This window comes from Drosophila melanogaster, chromosome 2R (genome assembly GCF_000001215.4).
Source record: "Drosophila melanogaster chromosome 2R".
NCBI lineage: Eukaryota > Metazoa > Arthropoda > Insecta > Diptera > Drosophilidae > Drosophila > Drosophila melanogaster.
The window spans coordinates 25,170,824-25,194,086 of NT_033778.4; the positions used below are offsets into that span (position 1 = coordinate 25,170,824).

Genomic DNA, 23,263 nt, shown 5'->3' on the forward strand with positions numbered 1-23,263 from the left:
TACCCAGCGCAACAGGTATGGAAACAAATCACTTAGGGCGTTGGTCAGTTGATGCGATTTTCCGCAATATCACCTTTTCCCCATGTTTGTCCGTTCCCTGGGGTCAATAAAGTATACATTTCCGGTTTCATGTGGTCAACAGGGAATAAATACTTTTATCACGGTCAAGTAGTTAGATCCGCAGTAAAATTACCACAGGCAGTAAGCCGGATTGAATATATATTGGCTCGTTTGGATCACGGTATGTAAAATAAATAGATACAATATGGTAATTGAAAAAAAAAATGCTGGGAAGTTTGAATCAGTGAGGAACGAATTTACCAAACCGAGGGTGTGGAAACAATTGATGTATACATACATATTATTAAGACACGTATGCCTGTCTGCACACGAACATTTTATTTTCTTTATGATGATTCTCAGACTTTTTCTTCTTTCCACGACAAAGAAAAAATGAAAGCAGTAAAACTACCCCCAAAAGTAATTAAAACTCTCCATCGTTGGACCCAGACGAAGACGGTGGCTACCTCAACCTACAAACGAATGTTAATCAAAGCAGAATATAGAAAATGTAAAAGGTCCGCATAGACAGGGACGGTGTCCTTGGGGTTTAATTTCTTATAACATTTTATATTTATATATGTAGCTTAGAGCAAATAAGGGAGTGGAATTAGGTGCTTGGAGTTTTTAAAGGAAAAAGATGCTCTACTATAAATACATTAAAAATTTCAAAAATCAAATCATTAGCTTAGTTTTTATTGAAGAAACAAAAATAAAGCTACTATTCTCCAATAAATTTATGTGTACCACGGAAATTAAGTGTAACTATCTATGTATTTTAACACATAACTAATACGAAGTTATGCATGAATATGGTTCGAGAAAATTGCGACGATTTATTTTCTAGCTTTCCTTAGGGAACGCTTCAGAGCAAAAACGAAAAACATATTGAAAGGATAAGCACAAAAACGAACAAACTTCATTACAAATGCCATATATACATAAATATACACAGAAACTTAGTCCTGTAAATAAACGAAATTTTAAAGCTGTTGAAAAGTTGAAAATTTCCCCTTCGTTGGCAGTATATAAGTTAACACATAATAAAAGACACGAGCCTTTTAATATTCGGGGTAGCAATGCTTTCAAAGGGTTAAAATTTGTGCCTTTCGAAAAGAGAAATCATGCGTGAACCGCTGGTATATGTGCGTTTGTAATATCGGCGTTGCCAGCATGTCGCAGGAATTACTTGAGATACCAAAGAAGAAACAAAGTCATAACTAAGGAAGTGGGTGAACAAGCAGCAAAACACTGGAGAGGACTGCTATAATAAAGCAGAAACACGTGGAGACGGTTTGGCGGGCCAACAAATTAAAATGGATACGACCAGTCAAAAAAAATTAAACTCATTAAATCCGAATCGTTTTAAAATCCTTTAACCTGTTTAATTTAAATCATCTGTTATCCTTCTTTTTTCATGTGCTCCCAATTTAAAATTAAAATTTTATTAAAAGTTTTCTTTTATAAACGAAAAGATTTTTCAGGATGATCTTTATCAAAAATCGGATAACTCAGCCACCATATCCAATCGAAAATTCGCTACTGGGTGTTCTTATACCAAATCCAGACCTTGCAAGACTAGGATTTATTCCCAAGGCTCCACCAAGTGCCCTGTCAATGCTTCGTAAAAGCTCATCAATATTACCAAAAGCACTGTCGGCTAGGATGGACAGAATAAGTGCTAAAATCTGAAAGACATTTGTATAGTTTGCAAAACACTTTTTCTAAAAAAAAACTTACAAAAAGGCGAGACATTGCGCAGAATTTGGTAGCAAAGCTTCTGAGATAATAGTTGAACAAATGATAGCACATTTATCTCGATTCTAGTTTATATAGCAAAATCTGTAAAACGTTTTAATTAAAAATATGCTAATATACACCATAAAAATTATAAAGCTTGTAATTTCATGGGGACGGACTAAAAGTTTATTTTAATGTTATTACTTTCAAAAAAAAGAAATTTTAATAAGGTTTGAACTGTCTGTAGTTCATTTAAAAGCAGATAACTTAAAATGCTAAACCAAATACCTACATTAAAAGAGTATACATGTTTAAAAAACAAACAAGAGAGAATGCTATAGTCGGGTTTTCCTACGGTTACGGATATCGACAGATATTGCAAAATAAAATGAGAAAAAATTTAAAAAAATTTTAAAAGTGTGGGCGTGTTAGTTTTCAACTTTAGAACCTGAATGCCTAATCTCAACCTTCTAGCTTTTATAGTTCCTGAGGTCGAGACGTTCATACGGAGAGACGGACATGACCAAATTGACTCGGCTATTGATCCTGATAAAGAATATATATACTTTATATGGTCGGAAACGCTTCCTTCTGCCTGTTACATACTTTTCAACGAATCTAGTATACCCTTTTAGTCTACGAGTAAGGGGTATAAAAAAATAAAAAGCTAAAACGGAGTGACTTAAATAGAGTAGAAAAGTTGCTAGAAACGTAGAGTCGGCTTAAGACACCCATTCCTGGGAGATGGAGATATGGCCAATATGTTTTAAGCATATCGGTTGCTTTAAAACAATGTTTTAAAATAATTTCCGATACGTGGGCTTCACCAGAAACTCGTTTAACGTAGGGAAATATTTTGTCTTGCCCAAAGTCAAATCGTCTGTGTATCCAAATAACTACAAAATTTAAAGATTATACTATTCACAAATAAAGCACGAAAAGATGAGTTTAAGCCCATATATCGTCTTTTAGATCAATGTTCATTACAATCATTATTGTCATTTTATAAGTCACATACATTTCATTCCTTCGTGTTATGAAAGACGAATGGTACGGTTATTGAGCTACACGACCTAAGCGTTCTTTTTTGATATTACACCAGAGCGCTGAAAGCGTGGTACCACAAAACAACTTGGATGTAATTAATAAAAAAAAATAGTAGTCATAAATCTTAATGTGACAACATTGATTGTATTTGTAGTAGCATTGAGTAAATAGTATATTTAAATATTATAAAGCGTTTACGCTGTACATGAAACCAGCTGCCCTCAACACAAAACAAATAATATAGATGCGGATTAAATCAATAGAATCCAGGACGAAAGCCATATCCAAACGAGAGTTCGCCTTCGGGTGGTACTATAGTTACCCTTCTGTTGATGTCCAGCCTAGAACCTCCTCCAACAGATCCACCGCCAAAGACCCGCATAAGTTGCTCGATAGAACAAAGAGCGCTACCAGTCATTAGAGTGAATGTAATCATTAAAACCTGTGAGGTAGTCATCATTAGGAGTGCGCAGTTTTAATTAACCAAGTTTTCTTACCAAAATTCGAATCATGCTGTAAACTGAACTCAAGTGTCTTACTGAAAATATTTCCCAGTTGATAGCGAATAAGTCTTGAATCGGGCTTATATAGCAATATTTTACAATTGAAATGCATATTTAAAATATGTTAAAAGGAGTCGTAAAAATTTGTACCCACATAGTCAAGGTTAATTCGATTTTACTGAATGCATTCATTTCATTAACCATAAATTGACAATAATTTTTTGAGGTGGTTTAGTATGTTATTGTGAACTTTATAATATTGTATTATCTTAACTATATATCGCCACTATCCATATGATATGGATATCCATATCCACTATCCAAACGAGTAGATCGATTTGGCAAGACATGAGAAGCAACTTCTAGGTAGATAAGTAGTCTCTCACAAACCAATTTAAGAACAAGGGAAAACTTTCACATACCTTTTACTCAGTTAATGGGAATGCGATGAAGACATTTAAGTGAGGAAGCGACTTTTTCCTAGATTTGCCACGAGTGCCAGAGTAATGACGAACAGTCGGGCGCACAGAGGGATATGGCCAAATCAACTCGCCTAGTGATTACACTCAAGAATACATGTGCATTAATCCATAATACAAAAATCTTATAGCAAGAAATTACGAATTTAGTAGAAATCAAAAGACAAAGGTTTAGTTGAGATCCTTGACTATCATATACCCGTTACTAAGATGGTGGTAATTTGAGAGAACTAAAAATTCCTCTGCCATATCGATAGATAGTAACATTACTAGAATCTGCATGCTTAATCTCAAATTTTTATCTTATACAGCTTCGCATATCACTGAGATTAATCGAATACACAGACGGGAATGGGCAGATCAACTAGGTTAGGTATAGGTAATCAGCTATCCCGAGGCCATAAGTTCCAAATAAAACAAACGTAAGCTTGTTTATTAAAAGCTCGAATGCATTGTTTATATACCCTAAAATACTCCTTTATCTTTGTCTTTTAAAAATCGATAAAATTTATGATAGTCCCGGCGAATTTTATGAATATTTGTATAGTACTATTGATAAATACACCTTTCTTTGAATACCATTTTTTCTGTTTTCTTATATTCAAACAAAATATTTTACACCATTTTTTCGGGATGACACAATGTATAAAATTGTTCCTAATTCAGTTTAAAGGATTTAAAATTGGAATGCTGCTTACTTTTATTAGTGGGTTTTAAATTTACAAAGCTTGGCCTGGACAAATGTTTATTTAACCCCGACACTTGTCGTTTCTTAATACTAAATGTTAAAACTAAGCGTTAAGCAACCAGGTTCATTGTTTATTGCAGGACTCGATTCCTCGATACTATCCCAGAAATCCGAGGAAAGGATGCAAAAGTTGTCCTAATATGCCTTTTACCGATGGCACTGTGCCGCCAACATCCAAGGTGATAGACCCCTGCAATCCGCGACCTAAAGGACCAAATTTCCCACCAAAGATTGGAATAATTTGACTAGGTGAACTAAATCCGAATAAGTTTCCTAGTGATCCAAAGAAATTTCCGATTGGAGTAAAAATGCCAAAGGGGTCTAACGAAGGTCCACTAAGAAATCCAGTTCCGAAAAGTCCATGTTGTCCGAAAATTCCCGTACCGAACAGTCCACCGTTTCCAAAGATTCCGCCAGCAACATTTAGCACACTATTTGGAACTACCGAACCGTCTAAATGACCAGGAAGGATACCACCAGGGAAAGGTCTTCCTGGACGGTTCGGCCGAGGACCACCTAGTATCCATGGAAATTGCCATGGTCCAAGTGGTCCGCCTGGTGAAGGTGGAGATCCACCAGGGAAAGGTCCACCAGGGGAAGGTCCACCAGGGGAAGGTCCACCAGGGGATGGCCCACCAGGGGAAGGTCCACCAGGGGAAGGTCCACCAGGGGAAGGTCCACCAGGTGAAGGTTCACCAGGTGAAGGTTCACCAGGGGAAGGTCCACCAGGGGAAGGTCCACCAGGGAAAAGTCCACCTGGACGTATCGGTGGAGAATTAATTGGTAGCCATGGTGGTCGATTAGGCCAATAAGGACCTAATGGATAACGAAGGGGCCATCCAAGTGGATAATTATAGCCAGGAATACCTGGTGGAATAAGGTACGGATCGTAGGATCGAGTGTTCTTAATAATAGTGATTAGGTCGCTTCCCTTGCCAACGCCAGCTGAAATTTTACTATATCCGGAACTGGCGATATCACCTCTTGCCAATATATTTGCTACTTTAGCTGCTTGTAAGGTTGATAAAGATGCTGAATTTCCACCGTCTAGACCCCGAAGTCCTCCGGGATTTCCACCAAAGAGAACATCTAAGTAACGTAGAGGCGCCATCTTTATGTCTGCCAAACCCTGGATGGCAGACTCGCTCTGACGGGCCAATTCACTGACAACAGCATGTGAGCTGCCGCAGAAGAGAATCAGAGAAAGGACGAGTATCTGCAATAGGTCAGTAAGACTAAGAATTGTTCGTGACTAAGTATTTTATATAGGCCTTTACCAATTGTCGCACCATAGCAAATGCTTTTTACAACTGATGTTGTGCCTTTCAAGATCTGCTTTATATAGTGATTTAAGGTGATAATTATAATGTAAATTAGAAATTTTATGCAAAAGTAGACTTGTGAGTTCAAAGGCACTATAAATGTCAGTTTATACTACCGTAGGGAATTGTCAAGATAAATCGAAATTAAGAGAGGTGACACTATATCTTTGGACGCTAAGCAAATTTAGAGAATCGGAAGCAAAACACCTTAAATTGTTTAAAATAAAACCAATGTAGATTTATGTAAATAACAAAAATCAGGACTAAGCTATGTCTATGCTATGGTATGATATAAAAATCTATACGTACTTACGTGTGCTAGTCAAAATCGGAATGTAGTTTGCTTAATGATAACGTTACCCTCGCACTTTCAACATTTCTTAGCAATAAGCAACAAAACGAAACAGAAAACTTAAAACACCAAATGGTTGTAAACGAATGCAAAAAGGTGGCTTCTATTTGACTGAGCGCTCTGTGTTTGAAGAAAAGAATGGCATGGTAAAAACTTCTTCAAGATGCAAAAAATTGAAAAGGGACATACAAAGTTTGCAGTTAAAGTGATTGATTTTTTATACTGATGTTTTTCTGTATCCAGTAAAAATGTTGTGTTAGTTTAAAGAAAATATGTCATCTAAAAATCAATTGGATAGTAGTGGTAATTCGATGTCAAGCCATTTCCTTGGCAGGATGGTGATCAAAGCGAGAGAATGCGTGTCGTATGTAAATTATTACAGATAGAGGCAAGGTAAGTTTTATCAAGTGAACCAAACATGCAAAAGACATGAAAAGGGCACACGCAATACATATAGTTCGAGTCTTCAAGTGCTAATAGACTGCATGCACAAAAGTCTACATAATTTATGAGCGCTAATAGACCAAAAGATTAACATCATATACATGGAATACATATCCTGTTGGTCTACCTATCTGAATATCAATCTCCTATAGCTTCTGTTTAAAGAGTTGCAAGGGTGTCACTTCCCGCTAAGCTTGCCAACCCCTTTTCCTAGTTTAACGAAAACATGAATAGGGCATATTTTAATGATTTTCGACCACAGAGAGACATACATCTAGACAATTTTTCGTAAATTTATAAAGACGACCTTGATTATCAAAACAGACGCGACTATTCATATAATAAAGGTAAACATTTCACTCCCTCGCTAAGCAAATTTGTTTCCTGGTTTGAATACACAAAAAAGTCATTATATTACCTATAAAATTTAATTAATAAAAGGGTCAATTGTCGCGTGCAGGCTGCGACCTTTTACCCATTTTCCTTCAACCTTACCTTGTGAGGATAAAATATGTTTGATTAATAATTAATGAATTTTCGTGTGAACTTCTTTGTTTTTTGTATTTAATGGATTAGAATTGCGTGTCACTCGAAAAGGTTGCAGGTTTATATAAAACCAATTAGTAATTTTATTCATCACTGTTAATTGTCGATTGTAACAGAAAATTTAATGAAAGTGTGCATTTCTGAACATGTGAGAATTTAATAAACTTTTTTTATAAGCAATATCGTTTTTATGCCTGTTACTCGTAGAGAAAAGGGTATACTTATTCGTTAAAAGTATGTAACAGGCAGAAGGAAGCTATTCCGACCATATAAAGTATATATATAAAATATAATTTTTTTTAATTTTTTTTAATATATTGCCCTTTTAAATATACGAGTTTACCAAACTCACTTTTTAGAAAATATTGATCATTTCGGGACTTTACGTTGGTCAAAACCACTGCTATTCTTATGAAAAGCCAAAAAATTGCGATTTTGCTCAAGAATGTAAATAAAAAAAGGATAACATGAAAAACTAACCGGATTTTCTTTTTTTCCCTATCTACACATTCCATTTAACAAAAATAAGTGGAATAAAAAGTCGATTCCGAAAAGGGACATGGAAAGATACATTTGTATTACTAAGTTTCCCTCGCACTGCTATTTTTCTGAACACAGCTGTACATAAAATGATAAAATCTCGCGTCCGTTAAGTACGGACTAGATTATACTCATGACCTTGCGGCCAACACCAACTATTTTGAAAATAAAATTAAAACAACAAGAAAGAAAGCTTTACCCGAATAACCTTAATCTGCGTGATTATTCTTAACTTTCTTGCTTTTATAGTTCCCGAGATGTCGACATTCATAATCACCGGAAACGGACCTGACCAGATCGACGTGTCTAGTGATCCTGATCCTGATCAACCTAGATTTACTTTCCGTCATCCAATTCAGTTATTCTGTTTGGAGGATAGCCCGCACTCTTTAGATTAAAGATTGCAAAAGTTTCGTAGAAGCAAAGGAAAATCAATAAATTTCTTACTTATGACTAAAGTCATGGGTACTACTCTTACGAAATGCATTTAACATATATCTATAATGTAAAACATTTTATATGAATTTTGTACAAGTTCTTTTAGGTACGCAAAGATAACTAGAAATTATTACACGAGTATGAAGCACCGAAACCTCATCAGCATCACTACAACAAAACCATCCCACAATAAACGCAAAACTCAAAGTACACTCAACGACGCTGTCACTGGCAAATGTTTATCCTGTCGGAGCTGCGATGGAACATGGTCAGGCATGAATAATAAATGCGCTGGCTCTGTGCAGTTAGAATATGTGCTAAAGTGTCAAAAATTGTAGACAAGCCGAGCACTTAGACATCCACGGCAATCTCACACCAACCACTCATGATTTGTAAACAGAATAAAACAGAACCCGCTCCCAATATGGGCTTTCGCCACGGTAATTAACTTTACAAATCGCATGCAAGTGTGTGATTAATTATTCCATGACCGGACACTCAAACAGTTAACCCATTTCGACATCGATAAGGGTTGAACTCACAGCTGTGAAAAGGGCTTTGCGGGGGAGCACGAGAGGGTTTTTGACATTCACAATTTCTAAAATAGATTTGATAAATGTTTGCTCATAAGGCGTAAATTGAAACTATTCTTGACCATAGACCCAAAACTTGCATCAATTTGACCACATGCCACTTAGCACATGGTCTGGTATGCGGACTACAAAACCCTAGCCCCAACTGCTGACATCCTTAACTTCTCTGGACGGTCGCACACATGTTCACTTAAAAGAAGGGAGCTTCTATCGGTCAGCTTTCTTATCAGCGTCAAAGTTCAACATTCATTTTTGACTTTGTCAACAGTTCGTTAATCACAGAACTCCAGGAACATGTCTTGCGGTCAAGGACATTTTCGAGTATGGCAATTTTTATTAGATCCCTATCGCTTAATTGAAAATTGTGTAAACGTATTCGTATCGCTTTAAGAAACCACACAGAGTCCTTTCAGGATTTCTAATCCTTGTAATAAAGAAATGTTATTTCGCTTTCTTGCTTACATTTACAACACAACTCAACTAAAGGTCGGTCTGAAACAAAGCTAGAAGGGTTGACTTGAGGTTGTTGACCGTAACAGTATGCTGACGCCAAATAAGGATACTCTACGGATTAACGGAAATAGACGAATTGCTATGGATGATTATGTCACGGATCTAGGCAAATATCTTGTTGAAATTTTGTCTGTTCCGAGTCGGATTCGTTTTTCTGTTGTTCTGAAAGAAACTCGAAAAATAACGGGTATAACAATTGCTTTGACTCAAGTGAAAACAGCAATCCAAGCTTGTTATAAGCAAATAAAAATATACGCGTATGTCTGCCTGGAGTTCACTAGACTTTTATTCTTCATTATTTGGGTGTCTGTTGATGAAGAGCCCACTACAGTAGCAGAAAAAAATAAAGAACGCAAAAACTTATGAAAAGTTATCTTTATGCGTGAGAAGCAACTGCATAATTTCCCTTTGTTTTACCATCTAAAAGGCCAAAAATGAAACGAATTAAACGAAGCTTGCGGTTTTCTTGGTATCTGCAATGTGTCGTCTCGTTTCAAGTTAAACAACAAATGTTTATTTCCAGAGCTTGCCAAGTGCTAAGAATAGTCCGCGTTTTTCTTAAGAGGAACAAATTTGCTTCATCTTTCCATTATCTTGAAAAAAAAAACCATTAGAAAACATGTAATGTTCATGTATGCTCAATTTACATACATACAAAATATTAATGAAGTGTATTAAGATTATGCACAGCATTAATTATTTACTCTGTAATTTTGCATAACCGAGTTTATTTTTTCCAGATAAGAGAAAATAAGAGAAAAATCGATAGCCTATATTTGAAGCAACAACAAATACCATGAGGGACATTACCTGATGTTCGAAGCAGAATCAACAATAATTAAAGTCCAAAATTAAATAACAACCCTCCATATCGGGTGTAGAAATTTTCATGCGCGGCATGTTTTCCTGTACCCTGTTGTAATACCCTGTTGTAATAGAAATCCAGGGAGGATTACATTATTCCAAAAGTGTACTTGGCAATTGTCATTAGAAACTACGATGAAGAGTAAGCACATGGACCTTCCACAGCCGCACGATAGCCATTCCTAAGTAATGAAAAAAATATTTCCAAAAATGAAAGGAAAAAAAGATTGGCCAACATAATTTTTGTTTAATATTCGTTTATGTCCTTTCCTTAAATTAGTCCTCTAATGACGAAAGAGCACGTGTCCTGTTAAGCAAATATGTTGTGGGTTAACGTCAGTTATACAAAACTTTTCCTTAGGCGGCCTGAGCTGTCGACCCAACCAACTTATAAACTAAAATGGTGTTTGAGTTCCTTCGTCCATGCCAGACGCATATGCTAATTAAGCAATTAATATTTGTGGGCGAGACAACTTAATTTATTTACAAAGAAAGCATATTTCCCTTATGAAATGTGATATTGGTTCTCGGTCCTTTTTTCACTCCTATTTCAGTTTTACGCCATCCGGCAAGACAATAAACTTATCACATGTTACCCATTGCCCTTGGCCAGAAACTTTAGCAGCAAGTTTGATTTGCGGTCGCCCTGGATTTGTCTCTTGCAAATTCCGAGTTCGCCTGTCAGGACACTGATATGCGACTCAGCCCATTTGCTATGTACGTGTATCTTAAGATATTTTAGTATTTCATCAGCTACAGATGCACAGTCAGCAATAATATTTTCTAAGACACATTCTTAACTTCAAAAGTGTGGGTCTCGGGCTTGTTTTGCGGTCACAGCCGGTGGCTTTCTTGAGCCCTTAAAAACGTAGGTCAAGTGCATATAGAAACTTGAAGTTCTGTGTGTTGGGCAGCATTTGTCGGATACCAAAATAATAAAAATGAGTTGGACTGCGGTCGTTCTGATTAATCCTCCCATTGATTGGAATTATTTTAACTTGTAATGATAAACATTTAAAAACGCACTTGGTCAACGATTTTAATTACCACCCTTGGGCTAACTTGCAAGATTTGAACTTACCTATTATTTTGAGTTTCACATTATCCAATTCTGTAGTTTTTTTTGTTCGTTTGTTTTTATTTTAAGTTTGATTCGATGTTGTACAATCCCATGGCCAGAATCAAAAACTTCACACTAAAATCAATAAAAAAAATAACTATATTCATAAGCGATACATACTAAAAAAAATTCCTTAAATTGAATAGCCTATGAGAAACAAAATAAAAAATTCATATTTATATTAGTGTTCCTTTCATTTTTAAAAGTATAGTAATCGTACTTTTAGTATCTTTGAAAAATACGTTTAGAAAAAAAGGCAAGTTTTAGAAATATATTATCGGATTTTCACAATGTTAATGTATTTCATAGTTTAGCCGGTGTTGGTTTTTGTGAATTATTTTTCAATGTCACACGTGCACCTATTCATTTTTTATTTTTATTTTTCTTTTTAATATTTTTTTTAATCTTGTAAATTTATATCGATTTCCCAATAAAACTTTTTTCCACGCGCACTCTTGCTCCCACTAACCGCCAAAAACTGAACCGCCCACATTTCTGAATAATTTTAATTTTGTTTTTTTTAATTTTATTCACCAATATCTATCGTTAAGTTAAAAATAAGTCACGGTTAGCTGATAGTCCCGGAAGTCAACTATAGCATTCTTTCTTGTTTTATTTGCAATAAGCATGAGTTCAAACTCTTAAAGGTTTGTTATTTGCAGAATTAAAGTATCTTGCACTCATTCTAAGAACTATTATACTATGATTAAAAAAATTAGGAGAAAGCTAAGTATACAGTATCGGTACATTTTGGAAAGTATTTAAAGTTTTTATTATTTTACACATCATAAGGACAGTATGGTTGATAAAGCAGGGACACACGAACAGGAGAATATGGCTATATGGTCGCAAAGGTCTTTCTTACTGCATGGCTTACTATGGACTGAAACCAATATACACACAGCAAGGGTATAAACATACTATGAAAAATAGTATGTAATTGTGGTGTAAACAGAAATGTATAGTAAGCCTACACCTACGAGTGTTATATACATGTCGAAAATGTTATTTTCTTTTCTTTACCCTTGACCCTTTACCAGACCTAGATGACGCTAAAATCCGTATATTATTTTGGATGGTGCCCTCGCTAGCGTGGATGGTGTATTGACTAAATTAAAAAAACAAAACTATAGCATACATATATGCACTTTTTAAATATTTACAAGTAAAAATGATTTGACAAAATGATTTCACAATGATGTCACAAATGATTTTAATTTTGTTAAAATTTCTATGTTTTCAAGTAGTGGCCCGCACAGCCCAATAGCAGACTGCGGTTATACCAAGCTAACTAATCCTAACACTTTTTGGATATCTTTTTAAACTTCAAATAAGCCTTCCATAGTTTTTCAGTAAAATACTGATAAATAAAAAAAATTGCCATATCGAATATTAATGTACCTGGAATATAGTGGTGAGATCTATTTTTGTAGGGTAGCATTTTGGGCTTTGCAACATTTTTTTAAAATGTAATGTGTAAACCAAAAAAAAGGACGACTTTTTCACGTGTAATATATTTAATTTTAAGTACACTTACATTTACACGGCACTATTTATACAGGAAATTGAATTCTTCATTAAGTATTCGATTTTTTACAATGCGAAAAAATGAAAGTAGGCAAACCACAGAAGCTAAGGCCACATTAATGGTTGCGGCTGTAGAACTGTTACAGCCAAGATTATTTAAACTTATGACATACTGCGCCTCATTTGGAGTTTGACAAGCTTCAACTACACATGAAACCTCGCCAAAGTTTTGAGCTTGCACTGAGAAAAATAGAGAAGGACAAGCCACAAAAGAATAACCAACACACGCATCAGTAAGATCAAAGCTAAATGATCCCAATGCTGTAGATTCGCAGTTCTCTTCCGCCCTTAATGGGACACTTAAATTCCTAAATGGTCGTTCGATGCTTCGGGAGGTGCAAACAGTAAAAGTAATTGGACTTATGGGGTAAATTTTAAGATAACGCATACTTTGTCTAGCTGGTAGATATTGTGAGTCCAGTCTGTAGAAATTAATACTGCCCAAACTCACAAATTGTCGCAAAGAATTGGTCCCAAACTCGGTTATAGCGCCCTTTACATAACAACGTGGATTTGAAATTCGACGGGGCACTAAATGGAAGCTGGCGATAAATTTTAATTGATTATATAAATTTAAGGTCATTACCTTGCCGAATTCGTTTAATAACGGGAGCACTGCAACTGTCGGGTGGCATTTCGGTGTTTAAAGGGTACAAATCTTTACTTGGATCGCGGACGAAGTCGTGGAACCTTACCAACGCTCCACCTCCATAATAAATAAAGTGCAAGCTGGGAAAATGAACTTGCATTCTTTCCAAATATTGCTGACAATAATCATAGTCCTCCTCATCCACGTAGGACAGCGGACTGGGTATTAAAAGTGCAACTAATGATCGTCCTCCCAGATTATTGGTAGCACGATCTGTTTCAAGCAAGTCCTCAACTCTTGAATTCAGAGTGTTAAGGATAAGTGGAAGATTAAAACCAGGTGGATCTGGAATGGAAACAATTATTGAAACACCAATTAGTTTAGTTTATTCTTACGCCAAGAGTGTGAAGTTGAGTTCCAATTTTCATAGACGTTGATTATGTAGTCGGTGTTATGAACAATGACTTTCGTATCAAAACCTGCAAAAAGGGTAACCTTACTTGCGTAAGGATGAATGTTAAGGCCCTGCAGCACATAACTGCAAAAACATATTTATAGATTTAAAAATTGTATACTGAATATCTGGTTTAGCAAACTTACGTTACGTAATCAACAACCCAGCCAAAGGGCCAGTAGGTGTCGACAAACACATATATATCAGTCATTATTGTGTCTAGATTGGATATTTCAGACCATTGCGGAGACGGAAAGTAATCCATATTTCCTAAAAACAGAACAACAAAATGATAAATTTGCATAAGTTTGTTAAAGAAAGCCTATCGGGAACCACCATCAAATCAAAATAGACATATTAGTTATATTTAGGAAATTGAAGTAGGGTTGTTTATTAAAGCATATCATTAATTACGAAAAAATAAAACATAAATGTAAAACAAAAAAATAGTTATTTTTGTAAGGAAACTTAAGATTAAAATCTGCGGCAGTATCCTAATATTACCACGCACTAGTTGCCAATCATTAAATTAGCCTGAGAGCTAATATTGCGAATACAATTATTAACAAACTGGCTGCTATACCCGAGACACCGCTGTAGCATCCCATGTTGACCATTGACATTATATAACGCCATTGATCAGGGGTCTGGCAAGCATCCTGTATACAGGACGTGGTGTTTGATGTAGCTTGGACTGACAAATACAAGTCTGGACACTGGGTGATAGTATAGTAGCCCTCGCAGGCATTTGAAAGATCGTAGCTAAAACTATTTCCACTTATTTGTGTGCAACTCTGATCTATCGAGTTTGTCGTAGAAAGAGTAGTTGAGTTCTGTTGCGGCCATGCATATGTGCGTGAAGTACATATGGTATAAGTTCCTCCATTCTGTGATTGAATGGTCAAATAGCGATTCGCACCAGCTCCAAAGAAATAGTTAGAAGAAACTCGATAAAAGTTCACCTTTCCAGGCCCTACATATTGGGCTGTTTGATCAGTACCTGGTAAGTATTTAAAATAGTAAGTATAAAAATATAGATATTTAATAATAATAATACCCCAGCTATTTGTGTACCAAGTTGATCCACAACGTGGATTAATAACGCGACGGGGAACTGTAAGAACAAAAAGCCTTTAAATAAATAAAATACATAAAGTAAGTTGACATACTTTGGACAATGCGCTTTGCTACGGGTCCCGCTGAAGTCGCCGGTGTACTTCCCAACGTTAGGGAGAAAAGGTCTTGAGTGGGATCTCGGACAAAGCTTGAAAACCGCTGAATGCTTCCACCACCATAGTATATAAAACGCAGGTCTGGAATTTGTTCCTGAATGTACTGAATTTCAGTAGTGGCATAACTGGAGTCTCCATCATTAATGGTTTGCTGATTCGGAATGATTAGAGCTACTAGTGAGTGACCACTTAAGCTCGAATTAGTCTTTTCTTCATTCATTAAGTACTGGGTTAGGTTTTGAATTGTACGCAGCACATTAGGAAGGTTGAATCCCTGAGTATCTGTGAAAGACCCGTTAAATCAAAAGCATATATCTTGCAAATGGAGCTTACAAGTTGCCTGTGTAGTTGCATTCCATTGTTGATAGACATCGGTAATATAGTTTGTGGTGTTTACGATAATCGAACCATCTTGTGCTGAAAGCATTGTGATTGTGCTGGCATACGGGTGAATATTAAGCTGCTGTATAACATAACTAGAAATAATTAAACAAATTATTTTTTATGGATAACATGATGTATGCAATACTTCGAGAAGACCAACTTACGCTATATAGTCAACAATGGTGCTGTATTGCCAAGAAGTATCCAAAAAAAGATACAGGTTAGTCATTGGAGTTATGGCATCAGTCAAGTCAAGATTACTAGTAGCCATACAAGATACATCGTTTAACGATTGTGCTGTTTAAGGGAAGCGCAATCCGTAGTGCACACGGAAGCAATAAAAATATATTTCAAAAGATAAAAATAGTTACAAGAACTTTCTAATATTCTAGATATCTAAGTAAGAGCAAGGTGGTTCCGCGACAATATGGATTTATTATTACTTACGCACATACGTCACCAGAGATGCGGTGGCGTTACCAGCAAATTGGGAAATAAGGGAAGGCTGGAGGGTGACACGCAGCTGCATCTCACGATCTAATATTAGAGCAAACGCATTTGTCTGATCCTCCATTTCCTGAGACGGAGCCACATTTGTGAATTGATTTTGCCTACTGCAGGCATTGATCCCTGAACTAAGGACACCATTTGTTGAGTAATACATGCGCAGCAGTTGAGAAAGTTTAAGGCTCGGTGCTTGAGTCCTCCAACTGGCTACATTTTTAGCCAAAATTAAACCATCAAGGCCACCGCGAATCTCCGCATCGGTTGCCTCAAGGTTGTTGCGCTGCGATAGGAAGTACCAATGGGGTAGAACTGTGTCATTCCATCCACCGGTAGCCCCAACGGAAGCGGGATTGCCATTCGACACTGGTAGTTGGACCAACGTGACTTCCGCCAACTCCCCAGCCAAAGTTGCCGCCCACCTGTTGTCAATTGTATTGCTTGTCTGGGACTGACTACGACCACGAGCGCGTCGCTGGGAAGCCAGGGTCAATAGCGTATTAAGTTGCACAGTCTGCTGCTGGACACCAGCTGCAATGCCGGCGATCAGAGTCCCTCCAGATATCGTTCCCCAACGTGTTCGTACTAGGCCATCCTCGACAGGGCATTGGCTAGTCTCAGGGCCGGCATAAGCCCAGTCGGATTCGTAGTCCAATTCTCCCAATTGTTCGTATTTTGATACGGAGTCGGAAGATCGTCCTCGTTTCGAGCGTGCCTCCAGCCATTCAGAAGCGCTTATAAAATTATTTTCATGCTCCTTTTTTAATGATCTCGGCAGTCGCTGGGCTCGATACTGAGAGAGTTGATTGCACACATTGTTTTCATCGCCGCGCGTTCTTGTGTCAAAGGTGCTTGATAGCATAAAATGGAGGGAGCACCGCTCCACTCTCGTCAATGAACTGTTAGGAAAGGTATTGGCGTTTCCCGGAATAAGACGTGAGAGCAAAATTTTTAACTTTGGAAACTGAAAGCCTGTTGGACTGTACGGTATTACCCCGTCAGCCACATTTATTCCCGCAGCCTTCTTAATGCCATCTTGACGGAAACGATGCAGCAAGGCTACCGACACGGTTCGAATATCGGCTTGTACTCCTGAACTAGCTGCGTAGCTGTTTTCTACTTTTTCGATAAGAGAAATGAGCGTGTCCATGTTGGCTGGTAGACGATTATCCCGATTCATAAAGTATGACGTATTATAACACTCCACCAATGAGGGCGGAATTTGCAACATAGCATTTTCTTGTGCCTTAGTTTTCAGGATAAGGGCAGCAGCTAGACAGCAAACTGCTGCCAAAAGTTGTTGCAATTTCATGGTTAGGGTTCTCGTTTTCGTCGTGGTAACTAAAAATTGAATTGCATCAAATATTATTATATTTTACATATGAAATCGGACTAAACATTGGATATGCAATGTGCGTATCAATTTGAAAACAGTCAGGTGAGTCAGGTCCGGTATATATGTACATACATATATGAGTGGTATATGTATTCGATGATATCGCTATCACATTTTATGAGATCCTCAGACTACTGGTGTAGTTTGTCCTATATAGATTGGAAATACTGTACGACTGATAATTGTGAAACTTTGCAATCGGTGATACATTGAAAAATGAGTCAGGTGTAAAAATTACACATAAGAACATTGTGGGCCCGCGCCCCAATTTTTAAACTTGCTTAAGCTAACATAGTTTAAGTTCCAGCGATTAGATATGAAGTTTTGCGTATCTCAAAGCATGATCTTGAATTATTTATAACGTAAGGCAATTATTGTGTACAAAAACGAAAAACCATATTTTTATTCACGAAGTAATTTTTTAATTAACCGTTGATAACTTGCTTAAGATTTTATATTTTCACTACCGCATCCTACCACACCCACTAACCACACTACCTTGTTTTACCAGCTGTCTCGCTTGAACTGAGTGTTTCATTTTCTGACCAACTACACCTGTGCCTCGCCCATGAGCAATCGCTTTTATCTTTTAAGCAATGTTTATCAGTAAAAACGATAAGATTAAACCCATAGAAAAACAGACACAGTGGTAAAGCCAATAGCGAAAAGTAATAATATAATAGTAAAATAATATATATTTATTAATAAAACAAGAGAGAAACTATATAAGAGTTCCTCGACCATCAGTTACGCGTTACTCCCGTTAATTTCTGTGGCACATCGATGGAAATTGAGGAATAAAGTGAGAAAATTGAGAATTCAATAATTGTTCAAAAGTGTGTGTGTGACAGTGGTCGGCGGTTTGAAATTGGCAAGACAAAAATTAAAACGAAGAAAATAAAAACATTTTTCCAAACTGTATGCGTGGCAGTTTTGGCAAATGAATACAAATTTACAAGAACTACCAGAAATTTATATACAGAATATCAAAACATTTTCGAAAAGTGTGGGCGTAACAGTTTAGGCGGTTTGTGGGCGTCAGATAGGGCAACATTTGGAAACAAACATGCGCTGCGTCTATTTCTATGGAAGCTGCTTCTTAATTTTTATACACTTTTTGAGATCGAGGCGTTCACATGGACAGACGGACGGCAGACAGACATCGGATCGACCGGCTATTGATCCAGAATGGAATGTATGTATATGTATACTTTATATAGTCGGAAACGCTTCCTTATACCTGTTACATACTTTTAAGGAATCTAGTATACCCTTTTACTCTACGAATAACATGTATACATAAATATGTAAGTATTTTCTTACTAGTGAAGACAACACTGGTCATTTTAAAAAGTGGCTTGTAGGTTTCAGTGTTCAGGACTCTGCTTAAATAATCAGGATTAACTATGTAATATACATGTACACATTTTAAGCATCTAATAAAAATACAATATTTTTTAAAAGTTCGCCACCATCGTTGGTGGTCTGAAACTTTACTTTGCATTTTTTTGGTATAAGCTCGGTTGCTTTATGGGTTTTTTTTTAAATAATACTTAAATATACTTAATACTTTTTTACACATGTTGCGAGATGCGTTTGCCTTTGGTGTTTTTGCTTTTCTACTGCATGATTTGGGACAGATCAGCTGAAAACAGTTCACCAATAACCAAACCGCAGAAAAACAAACAAACATACTCCAGTGAGACTACACGTGTATGGTTTATCTGTTGTGCTTCTGCACAGGCAAAAAATTAAACATCTTTGAAATTTGATTGCATTCTATGAATTCAGCTGCTGGATCTCCTTAGTTGACCGCTTTGAAATACTCTGTAACCTACGAGTGTATACCGTGTAAGTTGAAATCCGTAAAAATACTATATGCACCAAAAATACTAAAATTGTTTACAAGGGGGTTTCGAACTTGGTTGATTACAAATTTCCCTAGGAACTTACCATCTACATATTGATAAGCCTGCAGTAGATCGCAATTCATCAGAGGTGCTCTGTAACTAGCATGGCTTGTTAATTCAGCAAAGCAATTCCTAGGTTTTGTACAACATCAAACAATTTATAGTTTTAAGGAGTTTCACGGATCAATTTGATATTGACGGAAGCTTGTAGTTTTTAAAGTTTGTTTAAATAATTAAACATATTTTCTTAATAAGAGGAATTCCTTTTAAGAGGAATTTGGAAATCGTGGCGCGAAAATAAATAAAAGCAAGCAATGTAACATTACTTAAGCTGGGTTCGAAAATTAGATTTGAACAATATGACATCTTCGTACCCTTGCTGGGCTTGAAGGTAAATAAAACAGATTAAAACAAATCAGCTTTTTGTTTGGAGCCCCGCTAATGCGTTGTGCACCCCTGCATACAAAACAAATATGTATATTGAAGCCCACAGATTAGTGGTCGTGGCAAAAAATAATAGATGTTGCTTATTTACCTTCTCTACAAGTCTGTGTAGCCATGTGACGAAACTAAATGACTTGAAATAAAACAATTAATACAAAGAAGCCTGAGTGTGGAGAAAACTATTAATTGTAAAAAAGGGGTACATTCGGGAAGGTAACAAATAATATAATGTATGTAATGTATGTAATGTAAAAAGTGTTGACGTTTTTCTTTGATCTAAAATTTAGATAATTCCGGTTTAAGCCTTAGCTAAATGAGTAGTCACACAAATAAAAAACAATATAGAAAGTGTGCGGCTAATGAAGCTCATTTCATTACTTTCGAGAATCCTTATAGCTAATACAAATGGGCTTTTGTGAAACATTAATTTAATAAGTCGATGGTCGATTCCATACCAAAGATTTAAGTTAGTCAAGTTATTTCAAATTTTTGTTATTTCTTAAAACTCATATTATTTATGCTTTGACTTAATTATAAGTCCAAACAAAATAGGTGGTGGTTCAGCAACTCGCCGCTTCGGTAACCTAAAGCCGCTTTAATTTTTACCTTAAGGATAGCTTATAAATTGGCTGTTACTACATAGAAATAAATGGCAGTGGATACAATGCTATCCCAAAATAACAAAAACAAGCTTACAAGAAATGTTAAAAAAATGTGTAAAATGAAGGCGTAGTTCTTATCGTTAATACAAAAATAAAAACAGCTTCGCCATCGGCCGCCACTTCCTCCATGAAGGTCTATCTTATAAAAAACCAAATAAAACAAGAAAAATTCTTGCCCTCGAATTTCCGCAGATGAAAGTTAACAAGGCATCAAATAACGGGAGGCTGTGCCCAAAGAAACAAAGGGTATCCTAGCGACGATTCCGCTGGAGGATAAAATGAAGGATGTCAAAAGCTGAGAATGTCCTGCAAAAAACACTACGGCGTAGCTTAAAATTTTGTTGCCAAAAAAACTGCGTGGGTCAAAAAGGCGAACACATATATTGCCTAAGGACAGAGTGCATTGCAGACTGAGCTCATGTAGAAATGTATACTATAGAAAGTTTAGTTAGTCCGTCATCCATTCTGTATTTAGAGAGGACAAACACGGCTAAGTAAGTTTTAAATTTGCGTAAATAAAAATAGGTTTTAGGTCCCAGCAAAAGATTTTAAAAACTAGTTGTTCAGTGGAGACTCAATTGGTTAAGCGTACTTTTTCATCATTCTATCGGAGAAAAAATGATATTTTCATTAATACCCTAATTGTCATATCGCAGTTTCAATTTATGTTTATTTTAAAATAGTGCTGTCGAAGCACTATATTTCTCAGCGCATATTAGTTTTCAATTTACTTACATTTAATAAAGATCATACCTATTATAGCTTATCTTACAATTGGTACAGCTTGTTTCAATGTTTTGTGCAATGTAAACCAAAATAAATTACAAAAAAGTAGAATTACAACAGACAGAAACTTATTTTGTATGTCCTTACAGCCTATATTGTTACTTTGAAAAATTAGGTTAAATTACATCCAAAATATACACAGGACACGTGCAGGGGCTTCAATGCTGGCATGCTGTGAATCCAAGTGCAGCTGTTTAAAAATGGTCAGCAAGATGCCGATCCCTCAGAGTCCGTAATTTACACAACGGCCTGCAGAATATACAATCCTTTGGCAACACTTTTATACCCCTCACTTCGAATTTGCCCAATTTCTGTGTAACTCAAACGCTCTTCCTCACAATCTATAATTGTTTTTCATTGTACTGTCTGGTGCCCTTTGTGACCACACATAATTTATTGTATTTTCGCTCTAAGCAAACCAGTTTGCCTTTCCCACGCAAGAGAGAAGTCCAGTTCAGTGTCCTTTTTCATCTTCTTTACGCTTAGTGACTTTGTCTTGTTCTGCATTTCTATTCTCGTAAAGTAAAAGTGTATTCTAGATTTATTTAAAAGGTGTAACAGGTAGAATTCCATATCTTGCAACATTCAAACTATGTAACTTTTCTTTGGATCCAAGAATTTATCGCCATTGTGCACAGCCCAAGTAAATTCGTGATTAATTTAAAATTATACTTTGTAAATTTAACGTATTGTATTTTTGATCTTTTACTTCGCCTGTGCACTACCTGAACATGAATTCATCGCACTGCGAAAGGTGTGTCTATGTCACAGCTCACAAAATCATTTCTGGTGTGTGTGGGTTTGAATAAAAAATTTATGCGTAAGCACTGTTGGCTGACAGGAGACAGAATATGGACATGTGTCCCTTATAACAACTGACAGAAGCGTATAGCTTGAGTATAAAAAGTTCCAGTATTTTATGCCTAGATTAAGTTCCTTAACAAATTTTCATGAGAGAACACAAGCTTCCTTTACCAGTGCTCTGCGGACATTAAAAATTATTGGCGGGGTTTATAGTTTGGGCTTAACAAGTCCTAGGCTGTTTCTACATATATTAATTGAATGTGTAGGGCATAGTGACATAATTGCCAATTTTCCGGATTTACTTTTACGGTACGAAAATGCCGATGCTTGCTTTTGAAATATTTGCTTATATTTCGTTGGAGCTCAGTGTATAGGGTCAACAGAAATATATATTGCATTATGTGAGATCCGCGTATATTAATCCGATTAAGCATCGGTACAATTTTCTTCTTAGAAATAAAATTGTTCACATTTTAATGGTTTAGCCTATGAAACCTCATTACCACAGACAAATGGCAGCTCTTGCACGTCCTCTGTGCTTATTTTAAATAGCTAGGGCCGATCACTCAGGTATACTCTTCCATGAGAACACGTTGCAAATCACAGGAAGTGACTAGGATTAAATTAATAAAAAAAAAATCTTTAATTTCTTATGAGGTGCTCGCCTCGAAAAGTCGGCGTACGAAAAAGGTGAGCCATCGAGTAACGCCAATAGATAAAAACGTACGAAAACGATAAAAGTTATGCAACTGAAATATGCATACATATGTGGATGGATTTAGTAGGATTTAAAACAGTGCATTGAACTTCAATAAAGGCAATAAACATTTGGAAAAATATGCTACTAATAATAATGCTTATTAGAAATTTAATAAAAAAAACGAAGATAACCTCGTTAAAATAATATATATTTTTTTTCATGGAAGTTGTAATCATAACTTTAAAAACAAAAAAATACAAAACAAAACAAGTGATTTAAAATATTGAATATAACGTTAAGACATGCCATATTATTACTCTAAAAAATATATATAAGTAAGAAAATATTTATTAGCTTTTTGTTTCTCAAACTTTGATTTTAAAATTGTTTAGCCTTTTAATTTTGAAAAATTAACAAATATCCTTTTAACAATTATCCTGAGCTATATAAATAATCAGGAAATTCTACTTTGCATACGACAAACAAGGCTAACCAGCTGTCG

The 23,263-nt window shown here is 36.1% G+C and overlaps 4 protein-coding genes across 10 annotated transcripts in view, besides 7 other annotated features; all 4 read right to left on the reverse strand.

Annotated features, from left to right (window-relative positions):
• Positions 1 to 1,421: 1,421 nt before the first annotated feature.
• Positions 1,422 to 1,872, reverse strand: Sfp60F (Seminal fluid protein 60F; the record flags this gene model as incomplete). 2 transcript variants are annotated; one of them, NM_001169830.1, is made up of 2 exons in its annotated part: positions 1,422 to 1,748; positions 1,801 to 1,872. In NM_001169830.1, the coding sequence occupies 2 exons, from the start codon at positions 1,870 to 1,872 to the stop codon at positions 1,572 to 1,574; spliced, it is 249 nt and encodes an 82-aa protein (NP_001163301.1). In that variant the 3' UTR covers positions 1,422 to 1,571. The 2 variants fall into 2 exon arrangements, with proteins under 2 accessions (NP_001163301.1, NP_001286878.1); NM_001299949.1 differs by having other exon boundaries at positions 1,493 to 1,748; positions 1,801 to 1,865.
• A 247-nt stretch (positions 1,873 to 2,119) lies between these two features.
• Positions 2,120 to 2,457: a mobile genetic element.
• A 287-nt stretch (positions 2,458 to 2,744) lies between these two features.
• Positions 2,745 to 3,407, reverse strand: EbpII (Ejaculatory bulb protein II). Of its 2 annotated transcripts, none has more exons than NM_001299950.1 (2): positions 3,345 to 3,407; positions 2,745 to 3,289 (listed from the first exon to the last, which is right to left on the reverse strand). In NM_001299950.1, the coding sequence occupies exons 1-2, from the start codon at positions 3,357 to 3,359 to the stop codon at positions 3,104 to 3,106; spliced, it is 201 nt and encodes a 66-aa protein (NP_001286879.1). In that variant the 5' UTR covers positions 3,360 to 3,407; the 3' UTR covers positions 2,745 to 3,103. The 2 variants fall into 2 exon arrangements, with proteins under 2 accessions (NP_001286879.1, NP_523866.2); NM_079142.4 differs by having other exon boundaries at positions 2,974 to 3,289.
• A 465-nt stretch (positions 3,408 to 3,872) lies between these two features.
• Positions 3,873 to 3,930: a mobile genetic element.
• A 71-nt stretch (positions 3,931 to 4,001) lies between these two features.
• Positions 4,002 to 4,089: a mobile genetic element.
• Positions 4,090 to 4,302: 213 nt separating this feature from the next.
• Ebp (Ejaculatory bulb protein) lies at positions 4,303 to 5,892 on the reverse strand. 2 transcript variants are annotated; one of them, NM_001274249.1, is made up of 2 exons: positions 5,855 to 5,892; positions 4,303 to 5,793 (listed from the first exon to the last, which is right to left on the reverse strand). In NM_001274249.1, the coding sequence occupies exons 1-2, from the start codon at positions 5,867 to 5,869 to the stop codon at positions 4,675 to 4,677; spliced, it is 1,134 nt and encodes a 377-aa protein (NP_001261178.1). In that variant the 5' UTR covers positions 5,870 to 5,892; the 3' UTR covers positions 4,303 to 4,674. The 2 variants fall into 2 exon arrangements, with proteins under 2 accessions (NP_001261178.1, NP_611995.1); NM_138151.3 differs by having other exon boundaries at positions 4,630 to 5,793.
• A 1,632-nt stretch (positions 5,893 to 7,524) lies between these two features.
• Positions 7,525 to 7,867: a mobile genetic element.
• Positions 7,868 to 7,994: 127 nt separating this feature from the next.
• Positions 7,995 to 8,102: a mobile genetic element.
• Positions 8,103 to 11,867: 3,765 nt separating this feature from the next.
• Positions 11,868 to 11,918: a mobile genetic element.
• Positions 11,919 to 12,804: 886 nt separating this feature from the next.
• Positions 12,805 to 23,263, reverse strand: part of CG9380 (uncharacterized protein) — a 71,691-nt gene continuing 61,232 nt past the window's right edge. Inside the window, exons 1-7 of one of the 4 annotated variants that reach the window (NM_001274251.1) lie at positions 19,026 to 19,301; positions 16,003 to 17,400; positions 15,720 to 15,852; positions 15,505 to 15,647; positions 15,109 to 15,453; positions 14,997 to 15,053; positions 14,303 to 14,939 (exon numbers count right to left, since the gene is read on the reverse strand). In NM_001274251.1, the coding sequence (NP_001261180.1) occupies positions 14,464 to 14,939; positions 14,997 to 15,053; positions 15,109 to 15,453; positions 15,505 to 15,647; positions 15,720 to 15,852; positions 16,003 to 17,371 (2,523 nt within the window). In that variant the 5' untranslated portion in view covers positions 17,372 to 17,400; positions 19,026 to 19,301 and the 3' untranslated portion in view covers positions 14,303 to 14,463. Of the gene's footprint in view, positions 13,428 to 13,482; positions 13,831 to 13,880; positions 14,024 to 14,085; positions 14,210 to 14,302; positions 14,940 to 14,996; positions 15,054 to 15,108; positions 15,454 to 15,504; positions 15,648 to 15,719; positions 15,853 to 16,002; positions 17,401 to 17,953; positions 17,986 to 19,025; positions 19,302 to 23,263 lie in introns of those variants that run through there. The other 3 variants (NM_166707.2, NM_001043106.2, NM_001274250.1) reach the window with 3 other exon arrangements.
• Positions 18,387 to 18,723: a mobile genetic element.